At 40.0% G+C, this 23,988-nt stretch overlaps 1 protein-coding gene across 4 annotated transcripts in view; it reads left to right on the top strand.

The window, feature by feature from the left end:
* The first annotated feature begins 5,357 nt into the window (after positions 1-5,357).
* The window catches only part of galnt2 (UDP-N-acetyl-alpha-D-galactosamine:polypeptide N-acetylgalactosaminyltransferase 2), a 59,744-nt gene continuing 41,113 nt past the window's right edge, over positions 5,358-23,988 (top strand). For 2 of the 4 annotated variants that reach the window (XM_042408869.1, XM_042408859.1), the window contains exon 1: positions 5,358-5,824. In XM_042408869.1, coding sequence (XP_042264803.1) covers positions 5,729-5,824 — 96 coding nt within the window. In that variant the 5' untranslated portion in view covers positions 5,358-5,728. The remainder of the gene's footprint in view (positions 5,825-23,988) is intronic. The other 2 variants (XM_042408877.1, XM_042408886.1) reach the window with 2 other exon arrangements.

Here is a 23,988-nt window from a genome sequence, read left to right as displayed (position 1 = left end):
TTATGCGTAGATAAACTGAACTGACAGTCGTTTTATTTCACTTTTCCTCAATAGATCAGCTGCTGAAAGTCTGGCAGTCAGTGACAACGCAGGGTTTTCATGCTGTAAAATGATTTTTGAAGTTTAAACTGATGAAAAACCTGAAGAATACTGATTCAGGGCTGTGACAAAATATAAGTCCATATTTATAAAGACTCTAGTTCTCCTGGATTCACAGGGTTTAGGGACCTTTAAAGAAAACTGTTTAGATTAAGATAAACGTTGTGAGGGGAAATTATTTGTATCTGCTCACACAGCTCATATTTTCTCATATTATGGTTGCGAAGAGGTTTGAGTGCACTAGCTGAGAACTTTTCCTTTTACAGCTCAGTTTTACTTCAAGGTTTTTGTACAGTAGACATAAAACAGGACTATCAAAGAAATCTTCAAGAAAATGGAAAGTTGTTTACAAAACCACTTAGTTCCTCTAAGAGCCTTTTACCTCAATAAAAGCTTCACAAACGAGACATTCAGTCAACAGTTCAGACAGCAAACGGCTTGAACTCATCCTCCCAGCTCCTTTGCAGCACCAGTTCCTTAAAATCTCAATGGAAGCAGGGTCTATGAGCAGGTCAGTACATCAGTTTAAAGTTAACCTTTATGTTGCTTCTTTGCCAGTTTCTGTAGACAATAGAGGCTTGTTTTAGGCTTGTGTTAGTGTATTAATATCTGTGGGTGTGACATAGTATGTGTTCACTTACATTAACTGTAAGAATATTGCAGTACTACAAAGCTGTTCGGTAAAAAAAAATCACTGCTCACCAGATAAATGTTTGTTGGAGGGACTATAGCTAAGATCCAAAAGCATCAACGTACTGTAATCTGCGCAATATTGATTTAATGCTGCAAAGCTGAAGATTATAACTCTAAATACAGTTTATGGGAAATTGTGTTATAAATTATTATGAATCTGGTAATGCTGGATAAAATGTTCTGTCCACACTTGCAGAGATGTCTATAGAGAGCCAGTAGTGAAATTAATCAACAACTTGAGACAAGCCACAATACTAACAAGATGTGTCTCTGAAGAAGGTAAATCCTCTGTGTCTGTGTTTCCAGTACAGCAGATCCAGCTCATACATAAAGACATCTGGAAACATGCAGGATTCTCTGCATCTCACAAATACTTGGCAGCTGCACCTCTTTACTGTTGTTTCAAGCAGTTCTTCCAGTAAGACCAGTTTTACACAATCTCGCCCATCCAGCTAAAAGACCTTTACTTTTACGTGAATTCATTTGTTTTTTAAATCTTTGGGTCGCCTGCCTGACAGACCATTTGATGGTCTTGACTTTAACAGTTTTTTATTTGCTGAACTGAGTATATTGTGCATTTTTCTGCTCCCTCAGTGACAACAATTACAAACTTGTGTGTGTGTGTTCTACATACAGTATTTACATGGTGGTAGTTGACCTGCATATGTTACTGTAACTGACAAAACAGGCATCATATATAAGTCGTTAGTCTGTTGGTAACATTACATCCATCTGGAATCACCTGCCTGTCTTCATTGCAATATTAGCCTTTTTATTATTGGTCTTTATTGTTTTCTGAACTTTAGTGAATGTACAGACAAACCAAAAGTTTCACACTGATGCCTTTTATTCCAGTTACTCTGCTTGCATGAATAAGTCTGTCAATCTAAGGCAGAGGTTGTGCTGTAGTTTGGCTGATGTTTGAATGACCATTTAATTGAAACTTACAAGATTTCTGTTTTTATCTTTAAAAAAAAACACCTTCCTGTAGTTGTCCTCTGATTATGTGTCTTTTTGTACAACTTTAAACACACAAGTTAACCCCATTTAAAGTAACTCTTGACAGGTACTACACTGGTTAGATGGTCAACAAGTTCAGACCTGTGGCGTGTCCTCTATTTCTGGCAACCAAACTGCCCTTCTTCACGGGTAATTTGAGACCCTCTTAACAGTTATTCTGGACATCCGAGGCAAAGGGCAGAAGATAAAAACCTCTTTTACCTCCGTACCACTAAACTTGCACATCTGTTTCTCTCTCCCATGCTCTAACACTACTGTAGGTAACATAAACACTCTGAGTCTCTCCTCAGACCACCGTAGCGGCAGCAGCAATGAATAAATGTGAGTGTGTGTGTGTGTGTGTGTGTGTGTAATACTGCTGGGACACTCTATGGAGGCAGAGCACAAAGTGTGTATTGAGAGTATTTTTTTTTAACCTGGACTGCGGGGCATTTTGCTCTCCAGTTAAAATCACATTTTGTTGCCATTAAATTGAAGAATGTCAGAGGCAGAATGAAGCAGACCTTCAGTTCAGTTTAGTCAAAGGTGTTCAAGTGGTGATCTGTCTCAAGCAGAGATGATCTGAGTGTCACACACCTGAGAGAAATCTCTTATAATTGTGCTTTTGACTTGTTCAACACTGACAGGTCAACTTACTCCAAAAGGTCTCAAAATATTTAAAGGTTTTCAAAAGACAGTCTGTCACCTACAAGATGCGTTAATGCTTCTCTTTTCTGTATCCAAAAGTCATTAACTGGATTTTACGGAGGCCAATTTCCACTATCATGCTTTAAAGAAAATGCATCACCTGATCTGATTACTTCTTCATTAACTTTCATTATTCAGTTTTCTTCCTTATAATTAGTCTTTGTATCTTTGTATGACTTTGAATCTCATAATTATGTGGCTCAGTGAAGTCGAGGCATGTCTCTCTTTAACCTTATCTGAGGTATTCCTCTGACTTTAAGCATAAAATCAACATGTCGTGTTCCAAATCTAATAAAATAATTACTGAAATTCCCACTGTGACAGCAGACAACAAACAAGCCATTCATAGTTAGTGTCTGACTGGAAGCAGTGGGTGACCTCTTGCATTTCACTGGTTTTATCTGAGGTCTTTACTGTGACATACAGCCAACTAAGAATACTGATGTAGAGACTTAACTCACCATGCCAGTAAATACTTTTGAGGTAAGTTCTGGTTTGCTGTACAAAGTCAGAGACGTACATGAAGTATAATCTAAGTTAAAGTTTCAATTTAAGTCTTTTCCAGTTGTTAAGACCAACAAACTTTAAATACTCTTTTAGTTTACAACACAGACTGTATAGAAAGTTCTGCTGCTGTGATCAAGGGTTGAGATGTTTGGTTTGACATTCTTATTATGGCTGCAACTAACAAGCTCATAATGAATGTTGTATTAAGTATCATTTGACTTTGAAAAATTACAACTTCCTAGAGCCAAGTAAGTAAGGTTATCAAATTACTTGTTCTGGCCGACCAACACTCAAAAACCTGAGAATATTCAAGTCAAGTCCATTTTTAGTTATATAGCCAAATATAACAAATCACAAATTTCCCTCGGGTGGCTTTTTTTTTACAATCTGTACAGCGATACAACTTCCTCTGTACTTAGACTCTCAGTTTTTATTCAATTTATTATCACATACGATAAAGAAAAGCAACAAATCCCCAAAACTGATGAACTTGAACAAGAAAATGTTTGCTATTTTTGTTTGAACTTTAACGATTATTCAGTTACCAAAACAGTTGTGATTACTTTTCTGTCAATCAACTGCTCAGCTGTTAAATGTTTGTTTGTGTTTTCATTATTTATCAAATGTAAAACTTTTTTTTTTCACGTTCATGTTTGTTTATTCATATTTAGGACCTGATAATGATTTGTTGGCTATAAATTTGTGTGTCAGTTTAATTTTCTGGTTGGGAAGATTACTTGAGAGGGAGAAAATGAGAGAGAAAACGGATAAAATGTTCTATGTGGAGCTGATTTGTATGCATTAAGCTGTCTGAGTAAAATATGTTAAAAAACGACAAAATATCAAGCAAAAAAAAAGTCCTGGACTTATTTCCATAGCTGTGCCTGAGGTTTTCCACCAGACTAACAGTCTAACCACAGGAAGAAGACTCAGCACAGAAAGAAGTGAAAGTGAAAGGAAGATTAAAGATGACTTTCAGGTTGTGTTCAGATATTTCCTGCAGTCTGTCAGGAGGCAGCCTGATGTGATGTGAACCAGACAGCTTGTGTTTCCTTATTTTTCTTTTGTCTTTATAGCAATCCTACATATCTGGTGTGACATGTAGGATTGGCCAAAATCCAACATTTTTTCTCTTCCCCATTTGACCAGATGTGATATTACATTTCAAGTTATAATGGACGAAAAGAAAACTATTTATTTTTTTTATCCATAAATGTAAATGTATTAAGACACAACCGTTTTCGGTGGTTTGTATGAGAGAACTAGCACTGCACTACAAATCACTGAAGTATGAAAAACAGCAAAAAAAAAACAACAAACTACTGAGCATTACTGATCCTCAGAATAATGAGCAGTGACCCCTTAGCTATTTTATTTTATTTCTTGTTTTTGTCTTTTATTAGGTTATAATTCTGTTTACATTGTGTGCTCCGTTTTCTAAAGAGAGTACTACTGATGATGTATGTCTTGCCATATATTATTGTACAGTTTCTTCTTCAAAAAAGTTTTTGTTTCCTCCTATTGATTTATTTTTAACATTCTTTATTATACAAAGAGCGTTCATCTGTCAATCACAATAGAATAAACAAGATAAGCAAAATGCCAGGGGACAGTATATATATATATACATTAGTCATTCAAACAAATAGATTAAAGGAGGTGCACAAACTTATTGTTTTGAGAGCCTTCTTGTTTTTGCAGGAAAAAATATTTTCATGTATTGTTTGATTTCATTTTTAAATAAAGGTTCAGAGATATTAAATTTGGATTTGTGGACATGAAATTTTGCTAAAAGAATGATTCGATATTCTTTGATCTTATTGCCTTTAGGGATGGGTGATATGGACAAAATCAAATATCACAATATTTTTGACCAAATACTTCGATATCGATATTGTGACAATATTGTAGGGATGACTACTGGTGCTTTCACAAAATATTTACACAGTGAGATTTTTGATAAATAATCAGTAACGTGGATATAATGACTAAGTGGGTAAGAGCAAATAATAGAACAGCTAAAACAGTCTGGTAAGTTCAGAATATTGCATCATTTTACTGTAACGCAGCTTTTAAAACCACTTATGCCATATCACAATATTACAATATCCAAAATCTAAGACGATATCTCGTCTCATATCGCGATATCGATATAGTATGAATATATTGCCCAGCCCTAATTGCCATAGTAATAAATCTACTCTGGTCCTTCCACAGTCTTTTGGTATCCATACAGTGTCCAAACATATGAAGAAGTGTTTCCTCCTATTTGACCCGGTTTAAAGTCTCTGGCGCCCCTAGAGCACAGCCTCATAGCAGACAGTGAAACCACATAATCACAGACCCTCTCTCACAGCTCCCAGAGCCACATATCTGACATTTTACAACAATCCTTTCCTACAGGGACCGTCCCCACCCCCTCTGCTCTTATAGCACGGCACGGCTCGCCTCTCTGCCAGCCCCGGCCCTCCCTCCTCCAGGGCTGCCTGAGCCGGTGTTTGATTGGATTAGAGTCGGCTAGCCTTTGCCCTCTAACCCCGTTGATGTTGGCTGGCTGCTTCCTGCTCCCTCCGCTCCCCCTTACCGACTGGCGAAGCCTGCCGAAGCCGCACGGCGGAGCGCCTTGCACGGACACAGCAGACCGGGGCGAGCCGCTGAGTTACAGCCACACCGGAGCCACGACGCACATACGGGCAGGCGGACGACAAAAAACGACACAACCATGCGGAGGAAATCGAGGATATTGTTATGTTTTGCGGTGCTGTGGGTGCTGGGAATAGCCTACTACTTCTACTCGGGGACAGCGTTGAGTCGAAAGGTAGGAATTCCGTTCCTCGACTGCTTTTTGCGGCCACACGATCCGCCTCGGTGTCCGTGAAGGGGTTTTTTCTTCCAGGACAAAGCGAAGATGTTTTGTGCTGTTTTTCTCGGGGGCTCGACTGCGGCTACACCGATGCTGTGAGGAATGTGATAAAAGGCCTGCTAGTATCAGTGGGCAGGCATCGATTTGGGAGAGATGAGTGTGGACATGGGCAGCGGGGTAGATAGCTGAGGCTGGCCGGTCGGTGTGCACGGACCTCCCGCTGTGCCGGTGATTGCCTTCCCGTGGCAGGGGGAGCGGAGCACGTCCACTCCGGGCAGCGTGTTAACCACCTTAATGGGTTAATATGAGAGCAGGATGTAGGTTGAAAGCATGCATTGTGATTGTTATTAATATGAGGCTGCTGGCCTGGCTCACAGGGCCGGGGGGGGAGGTGGGGGGGTTAGCCTATAGAGCACGTCAGCACTGCTGCTGCTGCTGCTGCTGGAGAAATGAGCAGAGATCAGGAAGTGTGCAGATTAACGCAGGGTTACAGCACTGATACAGCATGCTGTCAGGATGTGATGGCTTTAAACATTAGTTCGTTTTTTTCTACTGTGGGAACAGCCTAGATTCAGTTAAACATGACTGCTGTGAAGTCCAGATTGTCTGTCTGCTGTGTAAAGACATTTTTACACTGTTACTCAGTTTGTCAGGCGCACTGATACAATACAGCAGCCCTGCTATAAACCCCGATCTAATGTCCCTTTTTTAAACTGTTTAAAGAGAGGTGTTGATTCAGTTTTATGTCTCCCACATTTTGTCCAACCCACCAATAAGTGTGAACAAAATATTAGAAAGTTGGAACAATGAATCCATTAGCTGATCAACACAAATTCAATATGTTGATCATCGATTCCTCATTTAAATCATTTCCCAAGCAAATAATGTCAGAAAGAGAGTAAACTGGACATATTTGGGTTTTTAGATGTCAGTTGGACAAAACAGGACGTGAAGACGCCACCATGGACTCTAGGAATGAATATTTTCACTATTTCCTGATGCCTTATAGAATAGGGCTGCAACTAACCATCACTGTCATTATTGATTAATCTATAGGGATGCACCGATCCAGCTTTTACAGTCCCAATACCTGGGCTTTAGGTATAGGCCGATACCGAGTACCGATCCGATACCAGTGTTAAATTAATAAGCTGTATGCCTCACTGTGTGGAAGAGACTGGGATCATTGTTTTATGTTTAAGGCAACATCAGGCTTGACTTAAACATTGCTTTCCTAACTTTGTAAAACAAAATGTAACAAATAAATACATAGATATAAATTAACTGAATTGTTGTATATTAAAATAATGGTATGCGATACCAGATCGGCCCATTGTCACTGGTGCCTGATTCAGCTATTTGAGTCAGTCACTATCGGACAGATTAGTTATTCGTGTGGTCAGCAAATTTTGAAAAATGTTCATCCCAAGTCCCTAGAGCTCGTGGTTACTCTTCAAAATGTCTGGTTTTGTCCAACCAACTGTCCAAAACCCAAAGATATTCTGTTTATTATCACAGAGGGGCACAAAAACCAGAGAGTATTCACATCTGGGAAGTTGGAATACGAGAATTTTTGTCATTTTAGCTCAAAAGAATTGCTGAAATGATTATCCAGATGATCAAAATCATTGTTGATTAATTTTCTGTCAACTAATCGTCGCAGCTCTACGATCAAGTAATCAATAAAACACTCATTAGTTGCAACCCTATTAGATAACCATGTAGGTGTCACACAACACAACACAGTCTAACAGCACCACACAGCCTCTAAACTGACAATAAAGTTGAATCAACACCTCTTTAAATCAGAGTCATGAAGTTAGGATTTATTGCAGGGCTGCTGTATTAGGCTGGTTTAGTTTTAGTTCAGTTTACCTAATAAACCACCATACTCTGTAAGTCAGAATGATGATTACCCTATTTTACCAGTAAGTCATGTAACGGGTTTACTGTAACTCCTGAAACTTGTTGGTCTTGAATCACTGGATTCACATTCATCGTCATGCACTATTCAGGCCATTGTGAAATGTAGTAGTCATGGTAATAGCTGGTGAGATTGACTCAGTGTATGTGGAGGTGTTGACTCCAGCCATCACATACCAGACTTGCAACAGTATGTCATGTGTGAAATGGAAGTAAAATATCCTCCAGGTGTTCACATGTAGAAGAAGACATGTTACCATAACACACATATATATTCTGTGTGTGTGTGTGTGTGAGTGTGAGAGAGAGAGAGCAAATTCAGTTTTTGTGGTGGGAGAACAGCCAGTTGTGCTCACTGTGTGTGTGTGCTAATATAGTTTAATATCCTGTTGTGTCTATGTATGAAGTGCTCTGTGTGGGTGGTTGTGTACACAGTACACTGCCTGTATTACCCATCTAGATTTGGTTGTGTATGTGTGTGAACGACATGTGTGTATTCCACCTGTCTCTTGTCTTGTCCTATCTGTCTCTCGGTGTTTGCTTGGCTCCAGTCAACCAGAGCAGCCCTTTTACTTTTCCATTAGGCTGATAGCTCTGTGTGTGTGTGTGTGTGTGTGTGTGTGTGTGTGTGTGTGTGTGTTTTGTGGTTGTTAAGGGGTCAAAGTGACACTCCATGATAAGCAACTTTCTCTCTCCGGTTTTGCGGGCAGCATTAATATAAGGAGGCTGGATGATGGGCTGCACCTGGCTGGTGTCTTTACACAGAGGGAGATTTAATCTGTGTAAAGAAGGGTGGTGCCACCAAGGTAACTGTTCCATTACATCCTCCTTCTCGTTGAAAGCCTTTTAACGTATTTAATAATTTCTTACTGCTGACATGAAATAAACTTTGGAGCTGTGATTTAGTGAATTTTTCAATAGTACTCCAGGCTTATACGAAGGCTTTACACAGATGGACTAAATTTCCTGAACCTCAGGCCCATGAAACCGATTCAAAACCAAGATTTTAAACCCTTGCAGGTGACTGATCCCGTTTTAAATCTGCAGGAAATTAAAAATTCTGAATTTGTAACTACTTGTGTTGGTGACCGATCAAGGATTATTTTCATTAACAATTAATGATGATTTCATTTGTTTATCAAATGTCTTTAGAATAGTTTAAAAAATGATCAGGTCTTCAAATTGCTAGATGTGTTTGACTGAAACTTCAAAACCCAAAGAGAAAAGCAGCAAATTATCACACTTGAGAAGCTTGAACAAAAGACTGTTTGTTTAATCAGTGATTAAAATTGCTGCTGATTCATTTTCTGTTGATTAATCAACTTCATCATTTTTGCACTAGTATACTTGCCATCAACTCCTAAAAACATCATCAACAGATCATCTGTGCCTCATTTTTGCCAATGGCCGAATGGTAAAGGTCATTAATTGATTGTGTTATAAACTTTTGTGTGTGCGTTCATTCTTTCGACAGTCTGTGCAGTGTTGAGCAGTGCAAAGAAAATCAGACAAGAAGTGTGTTTCTGGGCAGTGGTTTCATTTTTAACTACATAAAAATCCAAACGACTCATATCAAGCAACAAAAAACAACGGATATTCATATGTAGCTCCCACAGACAGGACTCAGCCACCTCTTACTGTTCACAGGAAGTGCCTCCATCCAACATTACACCTCACAAAGCGACACGTTTGTAGTGTCATTGCTGCCGACAAGGACTGTGGTGAATTCAGAGTCTCCAGTCCAGCAGCTCTGCTGCCTGCCAGCTTGAGCAGGACTCACACTGTCATAGCAGCTAATTCAAAATGCCCACTTCTGAATAATCCGAAGAACAGTGTCTCTGCCAGAGGAATTAGTTCAACTAGCTTCCCCGGCTCTGTCACACACAACCATGATACTGTGGCACTTAAGATCAAAGTGCTTACCAAACAGCATTTCTACTATTATCAGTTTAAATGTACCGAATGTGGAAGAATGTCTCACTTGTTGGAGTCTCTATGCCAATTAACGATTTGAAGTCTGTATCGGTGCCTTGTGACATTGCTCTGAGCTATTACAGTGTCCATTTCTGACAGATTTCTTCCAAGCTGTTGTGGTACGGCAAAAAAAAGTAAAGTACGCATGTCACCAAATGTCTCCAAAGGTCAGGAGCACACCTTTGTACAAAATGTTCCTCCTATCTTTGATCGTGGATTCAGAGCTGTTAGTGGGAAACTTTGTCTCTCCTTTTATTCTAATCAACAGTGTACACAGTGATAAGTGTTCCTGAGCATTTCTCAGGTTCACTGTCCTGAATTACACTGACTTACAGTGTAAACTGAGAGGACAAGAGCTGACACTTGAGCTGAGCGCTACGTGAGCTTGACCTACCCATCAACAGGCTGCAACCTCGTTTTGGTGGTTCTAAAACTAACGGAGATGAGATGAAAAATTATAGTAATATGGAGGATTTAATCTTTGCATCAAAGTCCATGGTTTCTCTGCAGGAAATTGGAAATGCCTTTCTGTATTTCTATAATGATAACTGTGAAAATCTCCTTCTTTTCTATCATGACATTACGTGCACTTGATTTAGCACAAGTGTAGTTTCCCCCTCGTTCATCCTCTCATGCACATCACACAGTTTGCATGTAGAATGACAGGAAACTTTGGGAGACACCCAGCAGCTGAACTCAGTATAAACCCGTGTCTCTGTGAGTACATTGTTTTACGCTGGACGTATAATGTTGCAAACATGAGCCTGCTCGCTCACCAGGATGCCCCATTAAAGTCTTCCTTGCTGGACAGACCTCAGAGGCTTTTTTTTTTCCTTCCAGCACTTGAGAAGGAAGCGTCCCTCTGTTGAGTCTACTTTCCTGCTAATCAGCGGTGTGGGAGGGAAGCTAAGTGGCAGCGTCGTGCAGGGTGGCACCGAAGCACAGGAAAAACGAAGAAACACAGACTTTATTAAGACACTTATCAGATGTTGGAGCAAAGCTGCAGACAGGCGGTAATTGGATTTATCAAAGCTGTAAATAGAGTGTTTTTCTTCCTCTTGAGATGAGAGGTGTGTGTGTGTGGCATGAGCGAATGTCAAACGTCTCTCTAAAACATGTAGAATAGCATAAGAATCATTACGTTCACATTGACAGAGATTAGATGCCGGGCGAGGAATGACTGAGCTTGCACACAGTCCACTGTTTGATATGGAGCTCTCAGCCAAAGGTGGATCAGAACAGTGAATTGCACGAATTTCTGAGTGTTGTGAGCAGCCAGAGGTTTGGATTAGTTTCTGGTTGGTGGCAGAGGATTGAGGCTCCTGCAGGAGTTCAGTGCTTTTTTCTTTTTTCCAGCAGACTGAGGAAAGAGAGAGAGAGAGAGCACACATGAATCGGCTCAGTAGGGATTCTGAGTTTGTAACGCTGGCTGGTCCAGAACTCGTGAGTGAAAAAGTTAGTCTCTTGTTATCTGCAGCTCTAGGCGTTTAGTTTCTGCCTGTCTGCGCATGTCTCAGACTCCCCGTTTTATCAATACATCTGCCTCTCATCGCATGCAGCGTGACTTCGCTGGCTCTGAGCGTTTTTTTTTTTTTTTTTTAAAAAGCGGAATTTTTTTTTTTAGAAAAGTAGAGCAGTTGCAGATCACACTCTCAGTGACGGTGTTGCATTATAAAATAGATTAGACTTTCTGTGTTTAGTCTTTGGTGTTACTTAGCGTGCGGAACAAGGTGGATGCTCATCTCTGCTGCTCAGCACAGGAGCCCGCACTGTCTGCTGCAGGAAGACACAACATCCTTGCCCACCATGACATCACTGATAGACATTCACTTGTGCATTTCATACAGTAATACACGCTATGCACATATGACACATTCATACACGTGGCCGAGTTCCTGCTGTTGTGTAACTACAGTCATCGAGCTAAAAGAAATCAGGATCTGAAACCACTTGAGGCCCCAGCAGTTCAATATGTTTATAATGGCAGAATACAATGTAATTTCAGCCAGTGAGCAGACCCATTGTTGCTAGCTAACTAAATGCAGTGCCACAGAGCGAGGACTGGATCGATAAAAGGTTTAAATTAAGCCAAGGGATCCCTGGGTACTTTTTCCAGAAATACAGTTTAAAGTTTAAAGTATTGACCGTTCCTCTCTTTTAATGAATGATCTCTTCTGACAGATGCTCGACTGAGTCAGGGCACAAATAAAGATACCACTTACTTTTTCCCAGACCAGTAACTGTGATTCAGTCCCCTAAAGAAGGAGGAGCTGGAGGGAGAATGATGAGACGATGGGGAGAAAAAGGTGGTAGGAAAAAAAAAAAAAAAAAGAGTTTGGCTGGATCCAAATGCGGAGAATGGTGGGTTGTGTCGGGTTTTGGCAGCTTTTGTTTCCACCAGTCAGAAGGAGTTAGTCCTGATCTGCTAGACCTGAAACGCGATGACTGACTGGCTGCAGTGAACAGACAGACAGCTGTGTAGATACAAGGAGATACAGACTGCCAAGAAGACACATAGTTTAGTTAATAGCACCGTGAAGGTTTATTTCTGCTGATAACCAGCTGTCATTCTTCTGCTCTACGTTCTGCTCTGTGGCATGAGAACCGTTTATTTACTGCCTTCAATTTTAGTTTCATATGTAATCTGTCTTTCTGTGTCTTGTATCCACCCTTCCTGGTCAGTGGCAGGTTTCTTGTGGTTAAACACAACAGCACGTTGCATCCGAGGGTGTGAAGCTTCTTCTTCTCTGACAGATGACGTGCATTCATGGAAAAGTTTAAAGGAAAGAGGATATCCGTTGTTTATGATGATGGGAGGAGAGCTCTCTCTTTTTTATTTAAAACATCAAGACAAAACAGAGCAACTTTCTTTTTGGTTCAATTTGTCACTGAGAAGAAAACTAGCGTAGCCGCGTCACAGAAATGAAATTGACGTCGTCGGAACTCTCGCCATAAAAACAAATGGTCAGGTCAGCAGCAATCTGTGTTCCTGTTATCAGGGTGAACTATTCAAATAGGCCTGATAGGGAGCGCAGGTAGCCATGATGTTTTGCCTGTGCCCTATTTGTGGCAAGGACATTCAAATCACTAAATAAATGACAAGTATAATTACAGCAACCACCCATGTAAATTAGATGGTGCGCTTCCACAGTCACTGCTACTGGACTGTGATAATGCTTTAATTGAAATAATGTACTCTGTCTTTTGCCTGACTGGAATGTAAAAAAAAAAAGTGTTAAATTGTTGGGAGCAGATCACTTGAAAATGAATGTGGATCTCTGCAAATACAAGCTTTTTTGCTGTTTCTCTTTAAATGTAGCTGCACTTGAAACTCAACTCGGGTGTCTCTATCAGGATTCACTATTTGAATATCGTTTTTATATTCAACGAGCTGAAGGACAAATTGTTGCACTGACATTATACCAGATGACTCAGAGAAGTTGAGCTCAACCTTTTGTGACATATAATGGCTTGTCAAGAGTTCAGATACCACAGATTTGTGTCCTGTGATCTGCAGTTGAAATGGCCTTCTGTTGGACATATTTATAAGGCGAGCAAATAAAAGACAAACAGCCTGTATCGGCATATGTCTTTTGAAAGATATAGAGTCTTCGTCTGCCCCGCTCTCGGCTGTTTGTTACCGCCGACTTACGAGGCAAATATAAACCGGCATCCTTTGCCACCCACCTCCTCCTCATCCTGAAACCTCCACAGTAGATGTGTGTGGATCTGTCACATTTGGGTCACAAAATCCTGATGCTGACATTGTGCATCTGCCTCAAGCTCCCCGTCAGGATGACTGTGGTGCAGAGCGTCTTCTTGCATTCTTCTTGGGTTGAAATAGAAAGAACATATTTATTTCAGATATTATTTATTTAGATATAATTTAAAAGTATTATTCTGTGGCAACATGATTGTAGTTTCTTCTTTATTCATAGTTTTACAAAGAAGAGAAAGGATGAACTACAGCCAGAGTGATCCATAAGAAGTCTTGTATGTAGCAGAGTCGCTCCTGCGTTGAAACTCCAAACTGGTTTTTCCAATAGACGAAGTGTCCAGATAATGTCTGGACTTCTGCCAAAGTGGTGGGCAGATAGATTTTTCAACACTGGTTTGGTTGGAGGTGTTAATTTCTCACCCTGTATCACATCACGGCCATTCAATAATGAACTGGCATTTGTTTCTGCTTTGCTCAGTAAAAGTGTCATTCTGTGAGGAACAATCCACCAAAAACACTCATAGTTCTGTTCGCTCCAGGTATTTTTACTTTGAATCTTCTCCTCTGACTGTCCGAGCAAGTGATTCGTATCTCTGTTTAAGTGCTGCAAACTTGACATGACTTCTTGGCCTATTTTGTTTTGTTTGTTTGTGTGTCAGAGTAAATAAGCAAGGCCTTCTTTCTTGCCATGTTTGCACTAGTTATGTCAACAATTTCTCAAGAATAAGAAGAAGAAGAAGCAGATATATGACTGACAGCAGCCTCAATAGACCAGAATGCAATGCAGTCATAAGACAGGTTGTGTTATGTGTGTAAAATCAACTCAGTTTTTCTCAACTAGGAGCAACTGTCACTATCACTGCTGCTGCTGTCAGATGCTCAGTTCTCTGGGGGTTGCCTAAAGGAACTCTGGGAAATGTAGGAAACAAGTAACTACAGTTAAAGTGGAGAAATCAGGTTGAGGAAATTTGTATGTTACAACACATTTTCAGTAAAATGATTATTGCATTATAAAAAAGCAGAATCCAGGAAGTCTTGCTGAGTATTAGTCCTTAAGTGGCGCAGACAGCCATGGAGGAAAAAAACCAAAAGGCACTCCGTCTTCGAGTGAAATAATACATCTATTCTTTGAGAACAGGCAATCAAACAGACCAATGCGTATCGACTCTAAGTCTTCATCAGGGTGATTATTGCATTATATTTTGATTGTCAATTAATCCGCTAAGTGTTTTCTTGATGAATCTGGTAATCATTTGGTCTTTAAAATGGCAAAAAATAGTGGAAAATGTCCACTACAATTTCCTTAAGTGCAATATGACACCTTCAAATGTGTTGTTTTGTGCAATCAACAGTCCAAAACCTAAAAAAATTGTTTGTTACTATCACTTATGATAAAGAAAAGCAGGAAATCTTCACAACCAGGAAGCTTGAACTAGGTAATGTTTGCTGCATTTGCTTGAAAAATGACTTAAACGGTTAATCAGGAAAATTATTTTTTTAATACCTGATTTATTTTCATCATCTAATCTAATTGAACTCATTGAATCGAAACCAACATCTATAAACACGGACCTACTCTGTTCCTGCCTGTTACTACTGGTGACCTCTTCACCCTCATAACCACACACACGCCACTGCGCAGGAACGAAAGGATGAGTGTACATGTGAACACACACTGTAACATTCACACACAAACGCCAATAAAAAAGGTCCAAATTCCACAGTAATGTTGGTCAATACTAGCAAAGAAAAAGCTTGTAAACTGTCTTTTTACAGTTATGTTGAAATGGATTCCAGGAAGCAGAGGTGCTGACTCAACTCTACCAGCTCCTTGTAGTTTAAAATAAAGAAGATTCATAGTGAATGACTGACAGACAGACTGGCTGTTTGGGGTTTGAATCATTTGATGACTGAATGTTGAAAGTCAAACTCATCACTGGAAACTAAACTGACCATTTTATCCACAGACTCCACTGTGTTTGTGTATTTACAGCCTGTTAGAGCTTTGGATTGAAAATCCTGGATTGACATGGATGAAATGAGCAATTAGAGTTGGTGTGAGTCTGTCTCCAACCACATGTTTTCCCATTTTGCTGCCTTTTCCTGTGGGCTCGTCTCTCTCTCTCCTCTGACAGACACGTCATCAGATGCTGGACTCTGTGTCTGTGTGAGCATTTGTTGTTTGTGCCTGAGACTGTCATGTGTTTATAAAAGTTGTTACACAATCCGGCAAGGCGGAGGAGACAGACAGGTTTTTTTTTTTTTTTTTTTCCATTCATCCCCTCCAGTTAAGTTGCTGTGTCTGACTGGGATGGCTGGAAAAAAAAAAAAAGCTGAAAAAAGGTAGCTTGAATGCAGCATGAATAAGAGCCATCTGTCCAAGTGGGTGAAAATCTGCTGGAAAAAGCCTGAAATTTGCATCACTTACAAAAAATTTTAAAAAAAAAAGACTCCTGAAGCAGCAAAAGTAGTGTTTAAAAACAGACTGCTACGCCATAATGCTCTGGTGATGGAAACCTCGCACAGCGGTTGTCTTAAACAGAGACATACATTTAGTGTGATTGTAAAGTACGCTTGTTTCAACATAAACCTTCCATTTTTAACGTAAACTCAGTCCAAGACTCTTTATGTGTAACAGCATCTCCTCAACACCAGACTAGTTGTGCTGCTTCAGGACTGAACATCCTGTGCCAGTTGTAATTGTATGAGTTCATGTACGGTGATTTATGGTAGGAAATTCTTTGTTACTCCAAATAAGCTGCCGTACCCATCAGTTCCAGTCAAGAATACCAGCGCTGCCAGCAAACAGTTTGTAGCTGGGTGGAATAAAACGCGGAAGCTAATTTTAGGAAGAATTCTTTGCTGTATTCCTAAAGAAAACAGGCTGAAGTGTATAAATGTAAATGTATGAATGAACTACAGCCGCAGCGATTAGTTGATTGGTTTCCAACTATTAAATGAATCACCTATTACTATTTTGACAATTGATTATTCGTTTTCAGTCATTTTTTTTAAAGGAAAAAAAAGTCTTCTTTGATTCCCGATTATTAAAAGTGAGCTGGTTTCTTCTATGACGGTAAACTGAATATGTTTGGGTAGTGGACTGTTGGTCGAGACAAAAGAAGACATTTGAGGACGTCATCTCGGGCTTTTGGAAACAACCGTTAAACTCTTTATTTGAGATAGTGTTATGTTCGTCAAACACATTCTCCTAATCTTTCCTCTTGTAGCATTAAAAGTGAAAAAATGCTGTTTGAAAATAGGATTCGCAGCTTTAAATCCATCCTAAGTCTTTTAGCATATTTAAGACTCCTTTACAGGCTTCTCCCTTTAAAATGAACTGGGAATATTTAAAAAGTTGGCCGGAGACACTGCTTTCTGTCAGCTCATGGAGCTAACGTCAGCTTAATTAGGAAGGTAGCAGCTGATAAAATCTGACAGCAAGTTGTCTTTTCAGCCAGTAAAAATAAACAGTTGCAGACTACAAATGAGAAGTCCGCTTTGTCTACCTCAGTCTGAAATCAAGGACCCACTCTTCTGAAAAATTACAAGAAAAATTAAGAGTAGTGAATCCGCATATGTGCCATATGTGAGCTTGAAAGCTTGACGGGTGTAGCAACCGTAACTAAGGGATTTACAGTGATTGTCCAGATATGATCTCACCACAATTATTGATGATTGTATATAGATTTTTGCACTTTTTATAGTCAGAGTGCTTCCTCGTATCCAGGAAACATCCATTTATTACTGTGTATACATGTGCTCACATAGATGGGTCTTAATGTCACTGTCCGTGTCTGTCTGTGAGTGTGTGTAGTGATGCTTGTTCCCCTGACTCCGGCCATATTTCAAGAGTGTGTGATGATGTTCAACTCTTGGGTTCCTCTTCAACAGGCCATATGGTAAAACACTTACTTCTCTTTGTGTCTCCCACCATCTTTCTCTGTCCACTTCATTTTCCTTTTTCTCTCCTGGTTATTTGTTTTCTTTGTGAATTTTTCTCTGTTCTCGTGCACATCTGCTCGCCCACACCATTTTTTTTTTAAATTTTGATTTAGTTTTTTGTTCTTTTTGAAGTAAAAAAAAAAAAATCACCCTGGGAGCCAATTATGAAAACAAAATATTCTTGTCACGTGTAGACCCACTAGAAGCAGTCCCGTGTCCCACTTTGGGCCCTAACCCACAGTTTTAGAAACCACTTGTGTAAAGAGAGTAGCAGAATATCATGAGCTCTCGGGCCAGCAGCCTTTTTTTCTGTGTCTCTGCGTGTGTTTCTGCCTTAAAAGGTTGGTTTGATTTATCTGTGCTTCCAGCTCAGTGGGGGTGGAGCAGATGTGATTGTGTCAGACCCCATTAAGACGAGCTAAGAATAGCTAAAACCGTCTAACACCTTAGCTCGGGTTGGTTTGAAACGGGTTGTTTCGCACCCTCTCTTCTGCTTGTTATTATGCTCTGGAGTCTAACGTCATGTTACAGATGAGGCCAAGTCTGCTGCTAATTTGCAGTTTGACGCAGGTACAGCTGGCCGGGCCCAAACTTCAGGAAGGAGGTGGAGTACTTATGTTTGGATGGTGTACAATACGGGACACTTACAGACTGTTTTTTATGGACTTTTTCATTATTACAGTACAATCTGCTGTCTGTCAGCTGTCTTTGTTCCTGACACAACTGGCGGTGGCAGAGCGTGTCACAAGGGTTTGTAAATTTTGAAACTTCACTGTTCCTGCCTGTAAATGATTGACCCAACAGGTTGTAACTACAGCAGCACGAGGATCCAGAGCCATAAACAGCCAGCAGAGATGGCTGTGTGTGCATGGCTCATGTCAGCTGACTGATTACAATGTATGAACACAGCTAAATGAAATTAGATTTACAGAACGACATTGCCAGGACTGAGATAAATTGTGGCACCAGAGGATTTGTGTTCTGGTTGGACTGATGTCTGTGCTGTTGCTATTTCTGATTACTGAGCTATTACTGACTTCTCACAGTTTACTAGAAATTAAAATCAAACTTGTGTAGATATTGCACTGCTGTTGAATGTGGTGTTGAAAGTAAAGGTCTGTATAGTCACTGTGTCTTGGTGTCTTTGTTGATGTAGGTACAGGTTCTGATAGCTTTGGATCTGTTTACTAGTCAGCAAAATATCCAGATTCTTCAAGCTCTGAAGATAACAAATCTCTTTTCTCACTCTTTCTTTATATGCAAAGAGCAACAGAGGGTAGCAAGCTTCTCATTTTCTTTTAGCAGGACGCTGCTGTCACAGGTTGAAATAACCGACAGCGGCAGCAGATTAGATCAGCTTTAGCTAATTAACGTTAATTCCGTAACGTAAAGTAAAAAGTCTGGCTCTCGTTAGTGTGCTCTCTGCAGCTGGTTCACAGCCAAAGATTGTTTGTGAAGAAATGTTAGTGTTAGTGAAGAGACATCACTGTACGGCCGACTGTGTGAGTGGTGGACTGTAGCTGATCAGGAACCAACTTTGTGATCGCCTCACGTCGATTTAATTTAAGAATTGCCAAGTTCAACTTTGATTTATATCCTCCAAGCTCTGAAACAGAACCTTCAATATTTGGAGTACGTAGCTCTTGAAGTACAGTACATTATAGCTGTGAACTGAATAAAAACTGTCATTTTTCTACCAACAAAAGTTGATTAGACATATTTAAGTTGTAGTTATTTTAGCCTTTTTACTTTCATATTCAGTTTACTTCAGTTTACTTTAATGACCACACAGCTAAGCTGGTGAAATTATTGAAAGGTAAACATAATAAGATTTGATGCGGGATTTGACACTGGATTCTAATTTGATAAATTGATCTACTTATACTGATGGGAGAAGTTTAAAATGTGTAGCTGAACTACAAGACAAGAGCAGATTATTCCTGCAGGGCCATACTGTCTTAATCCTCTCCCAGCTTTAATCAGCCTGCATCGATTCAACAAATGAGCATAGGACAGAAACAAGAAATAAACCACAGAAATGCAGCCCAAAGGACACATAGGAATAACACTCGTGACCAGTTGCAGGTGATGGTGTCTTAAGGGTTGTTAGCAAAAACCATGTCAACACTTTAATTAGTTCAGCCTCAAGTGAACCTGTGTATGCTGTGGGACGATTTCAGATAATGCAGCACAGCTGTACTGTTGGAGAGAGTTCAGCTAGTTTCTCAGCAGGATGATCATGAAAATACAAAGCAGAAGTGTGAGAAAAACTCAAATGTGGTTGAGTAAAATAAAATAATACAAACTCTGCTGGACTGATCTATGGAAATAAAGGTCAAATGTTACACATGATGCATTTCTCAATATCAGAACTGAATAAAAAGGAAGTGTTGCAACTGTCAGTCCAGTATCACAATCACTAACAAGTTGAAATAAAAGCAACAGATTCAAATCACATCACCAAAATGAACAAAATACCACAGAATGGACAGTTTATTTTCTCTGATAATTTGACAAATGAATAGTAGATGTTTGTTGCTTGCGTGTCACTGATGTAATGTTATGATGAGGACTCTTCTCATAGCCTTTAAAATGCTTCAGGGCCAATTATTCATGATAAATGAACCAAACTGTGAAAAACACCCCCTGAAAACAGTCCACACCCCTAAACTGTTCATAAAAACGTCTTGATAATGGTCTGTAATATGTCATTGTCTAGTTACTTTAACAACAGGTCATAACTCAAAATGAGACGTATGCCTTTCCTCAGGGAGAGCTGCATGATGAGAGTAGTAATTTGTTTCAAAGGGCCTGTATCCCATTACAAAAAAAAAATCTCCTTCGTGTGCCAGAAAAGTTACAGAACAAGAGTTGGAGTGTGTAATTAGCGTTCATTTAAAAGTCTTACATCTGCTCCTTGTCTGTAACCTTGCCTGTCCAACATGATGTGTTTTAACGTTTTGTAAGCTGAGTTCATGACGTGATCTCAGCGTGTGCTATAACGCACACACGCATGCATACAAACGCATCCACACTCACATCAAAGAGGACCCATCGAGACCAGATGTACGCAGCTCTTGTCGCACAAAAACGTATATGAAGAGGGAACATGAGTGGTTCCCAACCTGAGGGTCAAGACCCCAACAAGAGGTCAAAAGATGAAACTGAGGAGTGATCAAATGAGAAACAGGGTTGGCAAGCAGAAAAATATGTTTCTGCTCCACAAAAGTAGGTGTATCTTTTTTCTAATCTTTGCTTTTTGTTATGAAACATGGCTTCATTTTAACGGGTCGCTAGTCAGAAAGATTGGCTTTACACCACAAACTTAGATGAGTCTGGTGTTGCTTGAGTACAAACTCCAGCAGCCTAATGTGGTGAAAAGATGGCTAACATCCAAGAGGGACTTTGGTTGATGGTATTTTGAGTCTTAATCTTTTCAGGACATCATATAACAGGTTTGTAGATGCTGTGTTTAGATCTCCTCTCACCTCTAACCTCAATGTTACTTAACATACAGACACGAGACTCACCTGGATATTATAACGATCATATAGGTTTATGCTCTTGACTAACAGTTTAAATTATTTCAACTTCGTTAGTTTTGCGTGGTGGATGGTTCTAATTACTACAGTAGCCTCAGGCGCGGTTGCTATGGAGAAGAAACCCATCAGAAGTGCAAAACAGAGCGTTAATTAATTCAAAATGCTTCATTGTTGCAGTTGGGAACAATATGCAGCGCCATACTTGGTGAATCTATCCAAAACTGACCAGAATTCAAAAGTACTGTGTTTTAAGTTCTAAGTTTTTTTTGCTTCTACCTGCAGTAGAATTGCTCCAACTGTGAATCACGTAACACTGTCTACCGGAAGAATGCATGGACCTATTAAGGAGAAATTAAAGATATTGTTATTAATATTAAGTAGAAATTAATGAGACTTTTACTTGTGGAACCAGGAAAGCCTGAAATGGCTCTATCCACTTCACATCCCTATTACTACACATACGACTCATGACTCTGTAGCATGAATAAATATGCTTACATTTCATCATCCACATTGTGTGTTAATGTTGGAATAAAACCAGCGGATTTCAGACTTGACCTGCCAACAGGCTCACAATCTATACCATTGTGTAATGGCAGAAAGGCTGCATTGGCATTTTTAGAGGATGTTACTGGTGCCAGGCCAAAGACAGAACAGGTCTGGTTTATGTTCAAACAGGAGTTTGTCGACATCCATTAATACACTGCAGTGGGAGTTGGAATCAGGCTTGTGCATATGTGCTTAATTTAACAAAAACAGATGTTTAACAAGGAATAATATGAACACTGGGTTTTTCAAATCTAGAGCAAAGGTTATGCATGCACATTTCTGTGTTTGGTCTTACAAACATAACGTTTTTATGCAGCACACACACATGGGGCAACGTAGGTCGGGGTAAAGAAAACTGACGGAGACTGTAGAAATCTTGGCTGTAGTTCAGCCTAAACAAACACACACATAGCAACATACACGCATTACTCACCACTACTGCTCACATCCATACATGAAACCATGAAAACACACCTTCTCCTGCTGCCTTACAGAAAACTTTTCTCCTTTTATGGGAAAGAAAACATTTATAGACTTACAGCATTTTGTTGTTCCAACCAAACTGTCTCCATATACACACACACACACACACACACACACACACACACACAGACTCCTATGATATGAGGTAACATTTCAGTGGCTATCAGTACCGTAACATTCATGACCTCAACCTTGTTTTTGGGGGTCTTACTGTAAATTAATCAATCTTGCCAAATCTATTTGCAGTTTAGTTCTTTCTGCCCTTTTCAGTCTAACGTCTCTCCCAATATTCTTCATCATATCCTCTCTAAAAAAATCACCAGGAGCTGCAGTTTTCACAAATCACCATCATTTTCATGTATTAAACAATCTAACGAAAGCACCTCCCAACATGCAGATTGTCTTAAAGCAAGGAGGAACTATTTTTTTGGTCGTAGTAATCACAAACTACCGCTGTGGTCAAGGAGGGGACAATCATTTACTGTGAGCAGGGAGGAGGAGGAGGAGGGAGGGCATCAAAGAAGGCAGGGAGGAAGGGGGGTGTAGGGAAAGAAAAGAGAGGAAGCAAGTGGTTGATGAAAGACTTTGTATGACTGAATTGGGGATTTTAACATCCCCACTCTGTGCACCCCACCACCCTGACCTACTTTTTTCCCTCTGCTGACACACTCAGATGATTCAGCACTTCACTCCATCTCCCTCCCTTCTTCATCATTCACCCTCCTCTTCTCCCACTCGCCCCGTCTTGTTTTCGCATTCCCTCTTTCAGTGTCTCCAGCAGCGCCTTCCCTCTTTTCCGAAAATTGAATCTGAACTTGCCCATTATCAAGAGTCATTTGTTCAAATTAATTCTCAAACTCCCGCCGTCTAACAGCGGGGGAATAAGCAGCTTTCACAATGCTGAATAATCATTACTGCCACATGAAAATCTGGCGTTTTTTTTTTTTTAAACCTTCCAGGAATTGAAATTTAACATTTTTGTTTTCAGACGGATGATTGTAAGTTTGTGATTGTATAATGCCTCCAGATTGGGGTGTTTTGACTCTCATACAGCATAAAAGGATCATCTTTAAATTCAGGTAGAGAGATAAAAGACATAGTTTGGATAGTTTCACATCATAACAGTGAGGAAAATGTAACAAGTGTCGTCTCCTGTCTTGTTTTTCACCCCCACAGATCTCTTCACTGCTTCTGTCAACAGCTGTGAATCAACTGTGTTCTCCAGTTTTCTTTTTCTTTTTGGCATTCTTTCTCACTTTTTATCTATCGCTTTTGATGCTCTCTCGTGTCCTCCTGCACTCCCAGACAGAAACACAGAAGGTCCTGTCTCTGACCCTTCTCACTGAACATAAAAAGACCTGTGTGTGTGTGTTTTTCAAAGGATAACTACAGTGCTACAACAATAGATGTAACGGACACCACAACACCATGAACCTGAGCTCTGTTTATTGTGTCTGTTGAACCATCGCTGACAGGCAGGGAGACAGATGAACAGACAGGTTGGTCGTCCTGGGCAACAGGCCGACCTTAAAGAAAATGTTTCGGGAAAGTGGCCACACTGGTCATTTTACTGGTTAATGATTGTGTTTGGGTCAAATTTACACTAAAATGAATGGTGAAAATATCGGTGAAGACCCACTGAACGTGGTACAAAGTTTGCCCCCATTCATTTTTATTAATTAATTAATTCATCCATTCATTATGGGACATGAGTGATCGCTTGACAAGGCATTGTGGGATTCCAGGCTACGTGGGACATTTTTATTGGAGGCAGTCATCATTATTGAAACTCCTGCCCACCTTCAACATTAACCCACTTCAGTGAAATCTCTCTGTCTACTCTGGAATGTACTATTGCACTCTCAAAATCATCCACCTGCCCCTCAGACTACATTCCTACTTGGTTTTTAAAAGCTGTATTTCAGATGGTTGATCCAGATATTTTAGCCATTATTAACTGCTGTCTGTCTGCTGGTATTTTCCCC

This window comes from Thunnus maccoyii, chromosome 1, assembly GCF_910596095.1.
Source record: "Thunnus maccoyii chromosome 1, fThuMac1.1, whole genome shotgun sequence".
Classification (NCBI taxonomy): Eukaryota; Metazoa; Chordata; class Actinopteri; order Scombriformes; family Scombridae; genus Thunnus; species Thunnus maccoyii.
The sequence above is the reverse complement of the archived record's forward strand: the minus strand, read 5'-3'. Positions and strand labels throughout refer to the sequence as shown.